The 16,526-nt window shown below is 46.9% G+C and overlaps 1 protein-coding gene and 1 long non-coding RNA gene across 11 annotated transcripts in view; one reads left to right on the top strand and one right to left on the bottom strand.

Annotated features, from left to right (window-relative positions):
* The window catches only part of KCNMA1 (potassium calcium-activated channel subfamily M alpha 1), a 708,582-nt gene that overhangs the window by 514,759 nt on the left and 177,297 nt on the right, over window positions 1–16,526 (bottom strand). Inside the window, exon 1 of one of the 10 annotated variants that reach the window (XM_072971242.1) lies at window positions 7,361–7,541. The exons of the other annotated variants lie outside the window; for them this stretch is intronic. Within the exon in view, the coding sequence (XP_072827343.1) occupies window positions 7,361–7,399 (39 nt within the window). The 5' untranslated portion in view covers window positions 7,400–7,541. Of the gene's footprint in view, window positions 1–7,360; window positions 7,542–16,526 lie in introns of those variants that run through there. 10 annotated transcript variants of the gene reach the window in all.
* LOC140699790 (uncharacterized) lies at window positions 8,217–9,154 on the top strand. Its single transcript, XR_012078029.1, has 2 exons — window positions 8,217–8,329; window positions 8,876–9,154. It is a non-coding gene; the product is annotated as an uncharacterized lncRNA (long non-coding RNA).

Raw genomic sequence — 16,526 nt, 5'->3', positions numbered from 1 at the left:
TCATGAAATGCTGTAGGCAGGGCCCTGGACATCAGAAAAAGAGTACGCCTTGCCCTGCCCCACCAACCTACTCCTGAGAGTTGCTCATGGTCTCAGCACAGCCTGGATTAGGGTGGCAAGAACATTAAGCCATCAGGAGTCTGGGTCAAGTTCCAAACCAGGTCAGGAGCCCCAGGACCACCTCTTCACCCTCTGTAAGCCTTCACTCAACACTCATTCCAGCCGCACTGCTCCCCTATACACACCTCACATTGTCACAAACCCATCGTTCTGCTTGTGTTGGATTAATTACCTCTTCCCCCTCCTTTACAAATCCTGCATGTTCTTCAAGACTCACTTTAAAAGCCACCTTCACCCTGAGGCCTCTCCAAATCCCCTTCATTGGAATTAACATCTCCCAGTGGTGTTCCCACAACCTTAACTCTCTCTCCCCTCAGAGTAGTATTCATTCCTCTGGTTATTAGTCCTCATTATATTCAAGCACTGTGGATACCTCCATCACTCCCCTCAGCTGAGGTCTGAAGCCTGGTCTTAGTAATTTTCACATCTACAGAAATATATTCTTATCAATTCTTACATCTATAGAATACACGTGTATATTCTAGATAAATGTAATATATATATATCTACACTTAGCACTGTGCCTAATGGATAAGCAGTAGGTGTGCTATAAGCAATCAATGTTCATTATCAAGTCAGGGTCCTAGGGGATGGAAGCCCAACACAAAGGAAAGAAGGTTCTTTGGCCGTCATGGAGCACAGGGGGTCCGGGAGGAGGGGGTGAGCATCACAGAGAGACTTTGCTTCGCAAATCCACTCCCTTCTCTGCATCCCTACCTTCTCTGCCCTGACTGCTAAGTTTCGTAACTATTTGCACTGTGTCTACTCTTGCTCCAGGGCCCCATCCTTTCTCCACACTGAAGCCAGAGAGATCTCACACCGTTTACATCACTCCTATCATTCCTGTGCTTAAACTCTTCCATGATTCCCCACTGCTCTCAGGGTAAAGCTCAACGTCCTCCGCATGGCCTTCGAAGATGCTCTTGCATGTCTGGCCTCTGTATGCCATCTTACCACATATGAAACCACTCTTGGTGATCCCTTCCTTATTCTCTGGCTATCCTGGACTTTCTCCCATTCCTTCAATGAGTGGTTCTCGTTTATGACTCATGGATTTGCATGTACTGTTTCCTGTAACAACCTTCTCCACCCAGTCATGTTCCAGACTTCCTACTCATCCTTACAATCTTTCTCCAGAAAGCCTTTCCTGACGCCCCCTCCACCACCACCACCAGTGAGGAAAGCCCTTCAGTCATATGGTCCTTGCTCTCCTCCTCCAGGACACTCAAGGCACCTGCAAATACTTGTTCTCAGCCTCTCTGCTTCAGGAGACCAGGAGTCGGCAAACTTTCTGTAAAGGGTCAGAGAGTGAACATTTTATGCTCTGTAGGAGCCTAAAATCTCTTTGGCAACCACTCAACTCTGTCATCATAGAATAAAAGTGGTCACAGATAAAATGTCAACAAATGAGGGTACTTGTGTTCAGTAAAATTTTATTTACGGATGCTGAAATTTGGATTTCGTATAATTTTCACATTTCATGAAATATCCTTCATTTGAAATGTGTTGCATCTCTTTAAAAAAGGTAAAAACCCTTCTTAGCTAGCAGGCCATAAAAAAGCAGATGGCAGGGCAGACTTGGCCCTCGGCCTGCAGTTTGCCAGCTCTGGCACAAGACGCTCACTTCCGTGGAGAGAGAAACTATGTCTTCACTGCAGAATTCTCCCAGCACAGGGTCTGGTTCTTAGAAGGTGATTCATAAAAATTTGTTGAACGTCTTGATATGCGGATGAGAGCAGTGTTCCGTGGGGTGTACTCTATGGAACACCAGTCCAATGGGATACTCAGCACAAAAAAGGATTCTTTTATCTATGAAATTTGGAAATGCTACTGTTCATTTCCTGGAAATGTTCAATGTGCAGTGCATATAGCCTCCTAGAAGCTCAGAACTAATCAAGTACCTTGTTTGACTGAGACCAATACAGCACTTCCCAAACTCATTTGACCAAAGAACTGTCTACTTTAAGCCAAAACATCTATCAGCAACCACAGGCAACCCCATGGGACAGCACTGCAGTGGGGACAAAAAGCAAGAACTTAGAAGAACTCTTCTCAAACTGTAGCATCAGAGTCACTTGGAAGACTTAAAACAGAGGTTGCTGGGCCCTGCCCCAGAGTTTCTGATTCAAGCTCTCAGCTGATGCTGCGAGTCTGGGGGCCCCACTTTGGGAAACTCAGATCTGAAAAAAGGGATATTACATCCTCCACCTGAGCTTTCCCTCTCCTTCCAGGGCCCTGATTCCCAGGAGAACCCCAACTTGTTCACTTCCCCACACTGGCAGAAGACACCCTGACCTATCTGTCCAGCCTTGGGGCAAGGCACATATTATGGGCTGCATTATGTCCCCCCATTAGATAAGCTTAAGTCCTAAGCCCCAGTACTTGTGAATGTGACTTTATTTGGAAATTAGGTCTTTGGAGATGCAATCAAGTGAGCCCTTAATTCAGTATCACCCGTGTCCTTATGAAAGGAGGAGACAGAGAGACACAGGGAGGAGGACACGAGGAAGGAAGGAAGGAAGAAGGCCATGTGATGGCAGAGACTAGTGTGGTGCAGCCACAAGCCAAGGAACACTAGGGATGGACGGCCACCTCGGAAGCTAGGAAGAGGCAAGGAAGCATTCTCCTCTACAGGTTTCAGAGGGAATATGGCCCTGCAAATCCTTGACTTTGGACTTCTGGCCTCCAGAACTGTGAAACAATAAATCTCTGTTTATTTAAGCCACTCTGTTTGTAGCACCCTTTCCCCTGAGTAGGATGTCTCTCACCATCACAGATATGAGACACACACACACACAACCCAGATGAAGCTCTGGCCAAGCCCTAATCTTGGTGAGTGTCCATGTAAGCTTCAAGGGAAAGATGGGCCTCTGTTCTCTGATCCTTTTGTCATCCCTGCATCACTGCTAGCCGGTGGGTGTTTGAGCTGGGGTCTCTCTTTGGAAATTAGATTATCAAATTAGTATGATGTCTTGTTGGACTCATGCCCTGGGGCTGGTTTTGGTAAAAAGCATGTAATTATTTTCTGGTCTGAAAAAAGAGTCAGTGAATAAGTTAAGGAGATCTGGCTTTCCCCCACCCTAGCTCCACTGTTCCCATTTCTCACTGGGAGACACTGACAAAGGGCTTCTCACTGACAGACAAAGAGCTTCTTCTGCTCTGGGTCTGAGCTAGAAATACCCTCTCTAATTGACAGAGAAACAGCTAAGCAATAGATATGTTCAGTCTGAACACCTTGGTTTTAGTCACAAATTATACCCCTCTCCTTTTGGAAAAATAAGGGATATAATTTTTATTCTCAACAGAGGCAGACACAGCTACACGCCCGATACCTTAGGAAGGTGCCAAGAGGGGAATGTGGACACAGCTTGGACTGTGGATGGAGAGAAAGGGGATCCCAGGGGATGGAGACTCTATTCTCAAGCTCAGAAGCCACAGAATAAAAAAAGTCAGAACTAGGCAAAAGCCTTCCTTGCGTCTCCAGTCCATGCCAACCCCAGGCTGGCTGCTTACCCGTAGTCAGTGTGAAACTTCAGATGTTTCATAGGTGGGCCAAGGCCACGCTCCCTGCTGCAGTAGACCACGAGAGTTTCAGGATGCTGTCTCCCACCCCAAGACCCTTAAAAAATAGAAGAGAGGTCTGATTCTTTGAGATGGGCAGAGCAGAATGCCCCCACCCCCGGACCTGGAAGTTAAGTGTTCCCTACTTCATCTCTTCCAAGGCCAGCATCGAATTTCAAACGTCCAGTTGACTATAAACAGCCAGAAGAGTGGACTTCTGGAACATCCACATATTAGCCTCTGACTCAGAGCTGAGAATTAACCCAGCCAGAGGAATGCATGCTGTCATGGAGGACAAACAGTCCTGGGTTTGCAGATTTGCCTCATTTTTTGTTTATTTTGCTTTGCATTAAAATCTAAATTTGCCACACAAATTGCAGCAGGTTAGTAAACCCTTTGAAACCTCAAGTTTCTGAGCTGTAAGATAAAAATGATAATAAATCCTCTGCAGGGCATTTGTAAGGATTTTGTGAGATGCTGGGCATGTCTGGACGTTACTACTAATGCATAAAGCACCTACTATGGCTTAGGACGAATCTACGCAATGCACATGCACTAATCCTTTTCATCCTTACAACTATTACTAACATCTCCCGTTCTGCAGATGAGAACCCAGAGGCACAGAGAAGTCAAGACACTTGCCGATGGTCACACAGCCAGTAAACAGATGAGTTAAGCCCAGGAAGGCTGGCTGTGGGGCATGTGCTCTCATCAGAGGGACCTGCTGTCTCCCCATAAGGGGTCTCTGGGGTTAGAAATGAAGGCCTATATTCATTTATTCATTTAACAATTTACCTGTGCACCGCTCACAGAAGGAATGCTCACAGACAATAAAATATAGCCTCTACTTCCAGGGTGTAAGAATCAATAAAAACACAATTAATATGTGTGTGTGTGTGTATATTCTTATTATATATATTTATATTATGGAGATGTAGATACATTTATCTAGAATAGATATTTATATTTTATAGATACAGATACAAATACACGCCTACATCTAGCACTGCGCCTAATTAATATGCAGTAAGTGTGCAACAAGCAATCAATGTTCATTAATAAGTCAGGGACCAAGAGGACGCGGGCCTAGCACCCTGGTGGGGCAGGTGGGCTGCCCTCTAGCCTTGCCCAGGTGGCAGGGCTTCTGCTGAGAACAGAGCCCAGATGCTTGGTTCCCTGGAGCTGAGCCGGATGACTAAGAGCCCTAATGATCCCGGCCGTTCTCAAGGACCTTCCTCCAATGGCAAGAGCATGTTTAAAAATGCATGGGTCTCTGCTGGGCCATGCTTCCTGTCTAAAAATCTCTTCAGCACTGCACTTCAAAGAGGAGCCTGCGTTTCTCACGGGCTCCCAGGCCCGCCAGGGCCTTGCTTCTGGGACTGAGAGAGGATGAGCCAGGTGGGGGGCAGAGCAGGCTACTGATCTATCTCAGACCTCTGGACAACCAGACAAGGCCGTGGGGGGGCGGGGGTTGGTCCCTCTTTAAACACTCCATATCCCCATCTGTAAAATGGGCATACAAGGATTGTATGTAGGCTATACATGGAAAATACTCTGCACAGAGTCTAGAATATACTTATGATGAGAAATCAGTAACTGTGGATGATCATGATGAGAAGAGGAATATTAAAAAGTAATCTTCAAGGCCTGCTCTAAGTCTTGCCTCGGTAAAGCTTTCCACTAGGCACACAAATAAAGCTTATATACTCATTTTTACATAACAAAGACATATGGTGCCCTGGGCCAGGCACTGTTCTGAGCATTCTGTAAATACGAACTCAATCCTCTTAACAGCTTTATACCCTGTGAACTGTTCTTGTGCCCATTTTATAGATGAGGAAACTGAGGCACCAAAAGGTTAGTGATCTCCCCAATGCCATGGAGCTGTAAGAGGCAGAGTTTACTGGACATTATGCTGTACATCAGAAACAGACACATTGTAACTGATCATACCTCAATAAAAATTTTTTTAAATAAAAAGGCAGAATCGAGCTGGGATTTAAACTCAGGCAGGCTGCCCTGGAGTTCATGCTCTTAACCACAACTATGTTGCACTGCTCTGTTATTCTTGTAGATGCTGCCTGTTACATCCTCTTGTCTTGTTGGGCAGAGGTGGAAAGAAGAATCTTGAAAACTAGCAGGGGCCTCCTCACGATCATCTCTGAAGCCCCCAAAGCATCGGCCCAGAGCCCAGCCCAGAGTGGGCTCTCAGCCAACTCATACTGACCGACCTGCCAAGATCTGCTGTGCCCTTTTTCCCCTTCAACTCATCCTCCAACCAAGATTCAAAAAGCAAACAATGCATGCCTCTCTCTGGAGTGCTCGGCCAACATCCCCCAAGGCTGGCGCTTTCAAATTCGTAACCTCCACCCAAAGTAAGAAATCTGTTTTATATTGTGACCCATACACATCCAGTATATAAGTCATGGCAACAAATAACTCATGAAACAACACCTAACCTTATTACACGGATGTACTTTCATATCTTCTTTATTTTTAGCGTTGGTTGTGGCCCACTAAATTGATTTTAGATCCATTTACGGGTTGTGGCCATGGCTTGAAAAATTCTTCTCAGGGGAGTTCAGTTCTAACACATACACATGCATTTTCTGAGCTCAGTGCACAGCAATCCTTCCCAAAGCCGGAAAGCCCTGTCTACTGCACGTGAGCACCCTGGTGCTGTCACAGCCAGGCCGGTCCCTCGGACCCCACCCAGAGCCCTGAGCCTGGCTGGAGCACTGAGGCTGGGGAGACTGGGTACCAGCTTGGAACTAAGGAACCAGATTCAATTCAGTACTAATTGGAGGACAGAATGAAGAGCATGGCTTTAGTCTGCTGGAAATAAGTTCAAAGTCTGGTTACAACTCGGGTGGGTTCTTAACCTCCCATGAGTCCCAGTTTCCTCACCCGGCAATGGGGGTTGTTAACCACAGAGGGTGGCTGGGAGGATTAGCTGAGATACAGAAAGCACTCAACAATGTGTCAGGACTTGCAACGCTGAATCCGTGCTGACCAGTGGTGATGGAAGATCTCTGCTGCCCTCTTTTAAGCCTGACCCAAAACCATACAAAGGTCTTCCTTCCTCCTCTCTGTGTCTCCATGTTTACAGACTCTGCAACGTCCATAAGAAATAGTGGCTCTCCCTAGTACATGGTTAACACTCAATAAATGTCTGAACCAATTAAACAAGAGCCTGGAGTTTTGCCCAATAAGTCGTCCATCACTGAGTGGTTTCTTTTTTTTTTTTGAAAAAAGTGTTTCCTATCACCCATTCCAGGGCCAGTGGCCAGTAAAGTCTGTCATATAAATTTTACTCATTTGATCTCATTTGATATCTCTGGACACACGGTAACACTCCCCACCTCTACGGAGATGACAGATCCCCACATGGTTCCTCAAGGCCCTCCTGAGTTGCTGCTGGTGACAGAGCTGGCCTCGCTAAGCCTGCTGATCCTTGACTACACTGCCCTCCAAGGGAGAAGTGAGTTTCTCCAACAATGGCTCATACCCCTAAAAATCATGATGAGAACAGGCACAGGATGCATGGGGTGAGAGGCAGGTAGGAAGTGTACTTCCACCTTGGGTTGGACTGTTCACGTGGCCCAATGGTGGCAAAGAATCCTTAGAGAAGGCGCACCTCCAAAGCCCAGAGAAAGAAGGGAATTTATAACGAGTCTACCTTGAGACACGGCAGGCTGATTTCCCTGCAGCTGCACATAGGAGAATTCGTTTCTGCGAGAGGCTAATTAGTCCTGACAGTGCTGTGCTTCAGATATAATTGCACTGGTCCCATTCGGGTCTCTGTGGGTCAGCCAGTGATGGAATTTCCATTACCTACTGTGTTTTGGTTACCGGAGAAAAATGTGTGTTTAGAGAAAGGAGGTGTGGTCAAGAGGAAGCATGAAAAGCAGAAATATCTTGAGAATCTGTGATTTTAAAACGTCATAAAGATGATGAATCTCTGGGAGCTGAAGATTCTTCTTGGAATCTTAGCTCAGTCTGCGGGGACGGCTCCTGGCAGGCAGTGTGGGCTCTGAAACCCAAGTTTCTCAGGCAACAGAGCAAAGCGAGCTCTCCTAGCTTGGCCACTGAGAGTGGAAAACAAGACCCAAGAAAGGGAGACTTTGTGTTCTGCTCACCCAGCCACCAGCCCTTGAGCTGCCAGAAATGCAGATCATAATACTGAATATATGGGGATAAGGCTCTTGAGCTAGGAGTGTAAAAGGTACCGACAAGGATGAAGCAGAACGACCTCACCTCCCCTGCCTTCCAGAGACCAGTGACGTTCAATGGCCAGAGATCCCTCAGGGTAAACAGGTGTACCAAGTCGGAGAGTCACCAAATGATCCAATCAGTGTTAGAGCCAGGAGGAGGGTGAAGGAGCTAGTCCAGGGTTTCTCGGCACTAATGACATTTTGGCCAGATAAACCTTTGTTGTGGGAATCTGTCTCATGTGTTTTAGAAATGTTTAGTAGCATCCTTGGCCTCTATCTACTGCATATTAATAACACTCGTCCTCCCTCCCTAGGTGTGACAAAGAAAAAGTCTCCAGATTTTACCAAACGTCCCCCGGGGGGCAAATCACCATCAACTGAGAATCACTGATCTACTACAGATTCCCAAAGTAGATTCCAAGAACATTAGCTCAGTAAGCTTCTCTACAACACAAGTATTTTAGGTTCAACTAAGTGGGAATCACTGCATCCTGTACCCCACTGTGGCAACTGCCCGTATTAGTATAGGAAAAGTTCCTGAAAAGTTCTGCAGTAAGAACAGACTCACAGATGTAGAAAACAAACTTATGGTTATCAAGGGGGCAACAGGGTGGGAAGGGATAAATTAAGAGTTCAAGATTTGCAGACACTAACTACTATATATAACATAGATAAACAGCAAGTTTCTACTGTACAGCACAAGGGAACTATATTCAATAGGCATAATGAAAAAAGAAAATGAAAAGGAATACACGTACGTATATGGATGACTGAAATATTATGCTGTACACCAGCAACTGACACAATATTGTAAACTGACTATATGTCGATAAAAAAAGAAGAAACCTGTTTAATAACTTTGTTTAACCTAGTATTTTGCAAATTTTCTCAAACAAAATCCTTTTTAATCTACTTACATCTTTCAGAGTTAATGTTCCAAAGAATACAGTCTGAGATTTTTATATGTATATGTATTGCAGGCACACACAATAGACCAGGCAATCCATCCTCCCACGGACCAGATGAAGTGGAGCAATAAGCCAGTCCTCCTCCTCAGTCCCATTAACAGATGAGCAGCAGAGCCACGCCTAGAAGCCTGAAGTCCTGATTCCCAGGCTACCTCCTCCTGCACAAATGATTTGGATGTTATCCACAAGATTGGAGGCAGTCTTCCAACCACCTCCCAGTCTGGTTCCACCAACACCACTGAGAACATCCACCTGGAAAGCTAAAGCTAATAAACTCACAGCATGACAGTCCCCAGGAGAACAAACAAAGCAGGCACTTTGTGCAGGCAGAGTGGAGAGGGACCTCACAGAGGTGATCACCATAACCATGGAGGACGGAGGGAGGAGCTGTCCTCTCAATGTCACATTCAAGCACGCTTCACCAGCCCGTCGAAGTGCAATTCCCGCCCAGGTCACTCACCCTAACTCAGCTTTGTCTCAATACAGTGCACCTTCATATCGGGGTGGCACAGAGTGGGCCTCAGTTAAGTTTGGTGGAAGGAGTATGTTATAGCCGACAAAGATCAAGGTCTTCACGGTCAACATGCCTTGATTACAATTCACAGGTGACCAAGAACACGGTAAAACCTCCCTGCTCCTCCCTGCCCTCTCCACAATTTTCTTGGGTCACATTCCACCCTGGTTTTTCCAGGCTGCAGAGAACTGCTCTTTTTAGGGACAGCAGCTGCCCCCTCCCCTGAACTGTTCACTGTCCATCTCTGCACTTGGCATCAGTTCTGAGAGTTAAGAGATCAATTTCCGACTCAGATCAGCTGGCCCGGTGCCCCTCCTGGAAGCAGTGTATCAAGGTGCCAGTCTCCCGTCCCTCTGGGCCCAACCAAATGCAGCAACTGAGCATTCACTCTCCTGGTGGTTTCAGCTGCCTAGACCGAGCACCAGAGAGGCCATAGATGGGCTCTCATTCTCAGACTCACTGCACAACTCTCAGCAACACAATCCAAACAATATCGAGAGGGAAACTGCTGATGCTGTGACACTCTGTAATTTTGTGTAAGGACTGAAATCGAACTGTACCTCAAGGCCTCTGGTGTCCCAAAGACGCTTTCAGCCCTGGGGAGCAGAAGAGGTTCCCAGAGATTGCTCCCCGCCCTTTGTGACTTTCCAAGCAGAGGGGTCTAAGGACAGGGAAAGGGTAGGGTTCCAAGCTGGAGAGCAAGCCTGGGAGCCGCTGCTGGTTCACCTCGGCTCCAGCCAGTCTGAAGACTGCCGCAGAGACTGCAAGGCCACTGAGCAGAGGCCGAGGGCTGAGCCCCAGGGCAGCTGCAGCCAACTGCTATCTCAACAGCTGCAACATGAATGCAGCAGCAGCTGCTGGGTATCTGCAGCCTCCCCCCAAAGTCTGTGCGCTTAGAAAACGGACAGCCAAGGCCTGGGAGGCTGGGACCCTCAGAGTGGAAAAGCAGACAGCAGGCCCCTCCCACTCGTGGGGTTCCAGACGCAGAGCCACATCTTCACTCCTCCTTTCTCCTTCCCTCTTCTCTTGATGGCACCTTCGAGTTACTGGGGTGAGGTCGTGCTGCAGGAGAAGCCACAGGGCCTTTGCCCCCTTAAGGCTCATTGATCGCTTTGCACAAAACTCACACAAGCCCCTCGTGTTCTTTCACCCCATCAGCCCATTTCATGGGCACTGTTCTAGGCACTGGGCATACAGTGGTAAGCAAGGCGGAGACGGCCCTGCTCACTTGATCTATTATAATGCCTTCCTCATAAAAATCCATCCAAAACAAGAGGTTGTCCAGGTGCTGCTCTCTCGTTTCACAGCCATGGAGCTCAAGCCCAGCCATCCATGGTCAGACTCGTGGAACTTTAAAATGGGAAGAGGCCTTGGAGATTCGCTTTGGCCTCCATCATCACACCAAGGAGTAGACTGACATTCAGAAATAAAGAGGCTCACTTGTCCAGCCCAAATACCTTCAATGGACAGTTAGAAAACAGAAAAGCCCCAGGTATTATCCATGGGGAAGTGGTGGCCCTGCCAGGTCTGGAAGGCAGGGAACTTAAAGGCCCCCACTTTGAACCCCACCTTCTCCCTACACTGTCATTTGAAAGTTGGGACATTCTAGTACAACTTAAAAAATAACATGTTAAACTTTCAATGTTTTTTTAATTATTAAGCAAAATGCAAAGCAGACCTTGCTATCTTATACCTGGAAGGGACAGATTTATAGAGGGGCCGGGAGGTGGGAGGGGGACGGGAGAGGGTCAAGAACGGTGTGAGGCAAGGGATTGAGTGAGGGTCATGGAGGGGTCAAGGTCAGGGAGAAAGTAGGGTCAGAGGTGAGGAAAGATCAGCAAAGCCTCTTCAAAATAAGAAGGAAACAATGACTTCATATTTCAAAACTGAGAAAAGGTCAGAGGCTCAGAAATCACCACCATCATGATGTCTGCTTTAATTTTTCAAAGAAAGTGACTTTATGTTTTGACAGATCTTTTTGACATCACCAACCCACACGGTGGCATCAAGCCCGAGCGTAGCACAATGTCCTCATTGTCCCAAGCCCGGATCCCAGGCCACAAAGTAACTGGCATGCCATCAGAGCCACATCCGGCCACAGAACGCCTCCCCTTTGGGAAGCTCTGCTAAACTTCTACAGTACCAACATGTCGTCGCCCCAAAGGGACCCCTCCGTCACCCAGCACAGGACTTGTATCTGCACAACACCAGCTAACATGAGCTCCCTTCTGCCGCCCAATCAGATGACTGCAGCACTCACCTTGTTGCAGGAACACACGAAGGCTAACCTTACAGCCAAACGTGGGGGAGGAGGGTGAGGGCTAGGCACACCTGACATCTGCAGCATCATGGCCCATCTCCCACCTCCTGGACCACTTTCCCCACAGAAGAAGTGACTCCAGGAAATCAGCCTGCCCAGAACACAGAACCTTCCTGCTGCACTGGAGAGAATGGTGGGCACGGATCCTGGTCCCAGAGGGGGTGGGACAGAGTTGGAAGCAACCAGAACCAAGCAATACTGTGCTCTGGAGAAGTAGCCATGACCAAGAACCACCCACATACATCTCCGGGACAACACAGAGATGCCAGCTCTACCATCTCCTCAGGGAGAGGCCGATCGGTTGGTGTGGGGTGTTTTGGGTCATTAAGAACTGAATGTGAACTCTTTCATACGAAGATCATCCACATTCAACACAGAACACAGCACCTACCAGTGTCTTCAAGCCCTGGGAGCCGGAGGAATGTTGGCTCTCACACCTGGACCCCTAGGCCCAGCACAAGCAGCCCATCCACATGTGTGGGAAATAGATGGATAAAGATATGTCAAGGTCCCTGTGAGGAATATGGGATAGCAAGGATGAAAAAGATGGTGCCCCCGCCTTCAAGGAGCTGTTTGCCTGGCGGAAGTTGCCCCGATGTTATTTGTCAATGGTAGGTCAGAAATGGAGTCGGGGTCATCAGTTTTTGGACTAATCCAGATGAAGGACTCAGTCGGTACCTCCTAAATGCACTATTACATCTTAAGCTTTTTCTTTAAGCGGACTCGTATTTTTTAATAAGTAAATAAATTTTGATGAAATCCTGTAACATTGCCATATGTGAAAAACTGGTATTACTTGTGAAAAAACGAAAGATAAGTTTCAAAATAAACATAATGTGAAAGAAAATCAGGTCACAAAATTCCAACTAGAGGCCATGGCCGGCAAAGGCTCAAAGGGGACGTGGCAGAGAGTGAGAGGTGTTCAAAACCCCAAACTGAGACATTCTCCCTGAGATTATCAGAATGACCGGAAGAAAACCAAAAGGGACTCTCTTCTTCCTGGCAATTCAAGGTCTTGTCATTGTATCACTGGAAGGTACGGGCCCCACCCACAATGTGCTTCTTGCACTTGGAGAAACCTTCAAGCCTGAACAAACAAATGCTTCCACTACCGTCCAGATTTCCTAACACCGTAAGTATATGACTTAACGTCACAGAAATCAGGCTCAAGGATGTCAGTCAATGCTCAAACAACACTGCGCTGCTGGCTGAATTAGGTTTCCAAATTTTCCGGCACCCCAAGGTCAAATATATCCTATGGTCTTCGGGTTCCAAATGAGAACACAGAAGACCAAAGTGGTGAGAGAAAGAGCCCAGTTCACCCAGCTGGCAGTAACAGTGAAGCATCCTCAATCTTCTATTGTTTGGGACTCCAAATCCTGAAGAAGGAGAGGGCTTTTAAGATGATTTTATTCCCAATTTTAGACCATGAATGGAACTCAGTCAAAGGGCCCCTAAGCAATGGAGGCAGGGCATCAGTCTTGGCAGGCAGAATGTCTGAACAGGGAGGGGAGACAAAACTGGATACCCAGAGGTCCCTAAGAATTGCTGAAGGAGGCTTGCACAACAGCCAGGTCCCAAGCCTGATCCTAAGGAAATCAGGAAGACCTCGGCAAAGCTGGCCTTCACAGGCCACAAACCCCTGCCTCTCAGTCAAGACCCAATTAGGGCACAGTTGCCAGATCTCGGTAGAGCTAGACAAAGAAAACTTAACAGGTTAAACTAGAGGGTTAAACTAGAGGCTTACTGAAGTTAAAACCTTAAACTAGAGTTGACTATTTACATTACAAGAAGATTCTTTCCTCTTCAATAGCAATTCTTTGTAGTCTAAGCTTTCCCAGAACACTTAAGTGTTTGTTAACAGATTATTACTCCTTGGCAGGTTCTCAAGCTCTAAAGAAAACTTGTAGGGAAAGGAAGGGGGAGGGAACTGGAATCCCTGCTCGGTTTGCCAGGCTTTCTGCTAAGTGCTTTACATACAGTATCTCATTTAATTAACCCTCCTGGCAGGGTTAGGAATGATCATCTCCATTTTACAGAAAAGAAAACTGAGCACAGAGAAGTAAAGTAACTTCCCCAAGGTCACACAGCTATGCCAGCACCAAAAGCACAGGTGTGACCAGCAGCACACAGCATGGCCTTCCCCATTAAAGTACCATTTGCATCTTGTTATGATCGTGTACTGAAACATGCCTTCTGGTACACAATGACTGTTTGAAGTGAACACACATAAATGCTAAAAATGCCATACACAGTAAAGATGACCGTCTCGAGCTTAAAACTTATTATGGGTCAGAGGCATCAAAGGAAAACTATCTGAATATACTAGGCTACAAAGGGAGGGAATTCCTGGTGCCTAAAGCCCTACCATTCCAGTCCTAGTCAGTACACCCACACACACAGAGTCCCTCAGCCGGAATGTTCCACTTGAGTAGATGAAGAAGCAAAGGCTAGCAATGCGTTTCCAGGGCACCCCAATACCCAGCTTCCTCCCCTCTGCCTCCAAAGATCTGGAACTTACCTGGCCAGCCTGTGGCAGAACAGAGAGCCCCATAACCAGGGTGGGCCTGGGATGGATGCTTTTTGATCAGGAGATAAACTCTGAATACTGGATGGAGACTTTGTGTTACCCAGCTGTTATCAGGTGAGGAAGGACGAAAGGAAAGGAAAAGAAAAAGACAGGGAGGGGAGGAAAGGGGACAGAAGTGGGGTGGAAGGCAGGAAATTGAGTTAAAATATATTGTCAGTGGTGCATGATCAAAATAAGAATAGTTTTTTCAGTGATTGAAAACATTTTTTTTAATGAAAGACATGAAAAGCTGCTACACTATGCTGATGGATTATAGCCGGTTTTTTAAATATCTTTTAAAGTTCTTATTACATAGCTTTGTTCAACAGGCAAAATTTTGGAGTGAAAAGGTCTAGGAACATTCACGGATAGAAAAACCAGAGCAACTACCAAGGGGAACTTGGTTTGTGATAATTTCAAAAAAGAGTTGTGCATACAGTTCCTAATACATCCCATCGGGGTCCCTGAGAAACAAAACCCACTGGAGCAGGCTCCTGGGATTTCACAGAGATTGGATGGGGCTTCCGGTGTTAGGGCCGAGACACCCACGGAGGGAGAGGCCACGAGATATAGAGGTCATGAGATATAGAGGCAGAAGACCTACAATGGGAGCTAGGGCTGTGCTCTGTGGACAGAATGGATGACCTTGGGTAAGTCCCTTAACCTGGCTGGCCACTGGCCACTTCCTTAAAGCAAGAGGCTGCCTGACACCAGGGGGGATAAACTCAAATGCTTTCAAGAGTTAGGCTGGGGACACAGGAAAGGGCCAGCAAGGTCTATGGTGACCTATACAGCACATGCGCAAGACAAGGAGGCAGCGCAGAGGCCACTCAGATCCAGATCATTGTCAGGTCCCACGTGGCCAGACCAGTTGATTCTTTTTCCAAGAGAAACTAGAAATCTATACCTTCACGTGGACACCCTTAATTTTTCTGTTGGCATATAGTCGTTTTTTGTTTTTTTTTTAATGGAGACACCCTGAAGGTAGCACAAACCCTGAATGTGTTCTCTGGGTTAGATACTCCAGAAACTGCCTAGGACTGCAGAGTGTGAAGCTGGCCTGCTGCCTGCCCCCTGCTGTATAAATGCACAGCGCAGGCAGCCCTGCCCCGCGCTCCTCCAAGACACCACTTCGGTCAGAGCAGACTGACAACGAAAGGGCCACAGGACACTTCCGGGTGGAACTAACCATACTGGTTGCTAAAATGGGGAAGAGCTTCTGCAAAGGTCCAGGCAAGGCCCCATCTGAGGTTCCCTGATCCCAGGGAAAGGTGACAAAATGCTTGGCTGGACCATTTGACTCTGCTTCCCGACTCAGGCTGTGAGACTGGGCAACCAGGCATCCTGCCGGAGCCTGGCAAGACACCTCCCATCCTGCAGTTTGACCATGTAGTGCAGCTTGGAGCTTCTCCAGCTTTGATGCGCATAAGAGTTCTGCTTTTCTAACAAGCCTCATCAGTGATGCAGGCTGCTGCTAGTCCCTGGGACCCCACTTTGAGGAGCAAGGGGGGCACATCTCTAATTTTCCTTCCCTCCTGCCCTTTTTCTCTCCTCCTGTGGCCCACAAGCAAATCTCCTCTGTCCCCTAAATTCCTTTCCCTCTCAAGTTCTTACCCCAGCTCTCTCTTCAGTTTCTAACAAGCCTTCCAAAAGTGAAGTCTATACGTGTCGACTTGACTTCTCCACCCAACTTCCTCTCTGTTTAAATCCCTTATCTGGCTTCTCCTCCCTGCCCCACAATGTTCCTAGGATTATTCTTCCAAGTTATGCATAACCTTCTAATTGCCTAATTCAATGTCCTCTTCTAAGAGCCCATCCAAACAAAGCTCTCTAATTGATAATAATAATGGCTGATATTTATCAGATATTAAGTGCACCAATCACTGTCCCAAGTCTTTGAGTAAAAAGTACTTCAAATGCATTATCTTATCACCCTAAAATATGTCCTATTTTTATAAATGAGGAAGCAGGCTCAGAGAGGTTAAGTAACTTGTCCAGGGTCACACAGCTAGAATGGAGCAGAGCGGGGATTGGCTACTTGGGCAGTCAGCTACAAAGTCCTCACTCCTTCTCCTCCAACATTTTATTATGAAAAATTTCAAACATACAACAAGACTGAAAGAATTTCCCAGAGAGTGCCTGAATACTCACCATCTAGATTTTCCCACAAACATCATTATATTTTATTGTATTGCTTTATCACAAGTCAATCCGAAGGGTGTAGCCTTTGGTTCCATTTGATAGAAGCCTGGGAAATATT

This window comes from Vicugna pacos, chromosome 11 (assembly GCF_048564905.1).
Source record: "Vicugna pacos chromosome 11, VicPac4, whole genome shotgun sequence".
In the NCBI taxonomy this organism is placed as follows: Eukaryota; Metazoa; Chordata; class Mammalia; order Artiodactyla; family Camelidae; genus Vicugna; species Vicugna pacos.
Note: the sequence above shows the minus strand (reverse complement) of the source record. Positions and strands in the feature narration are given on the sequence as shown.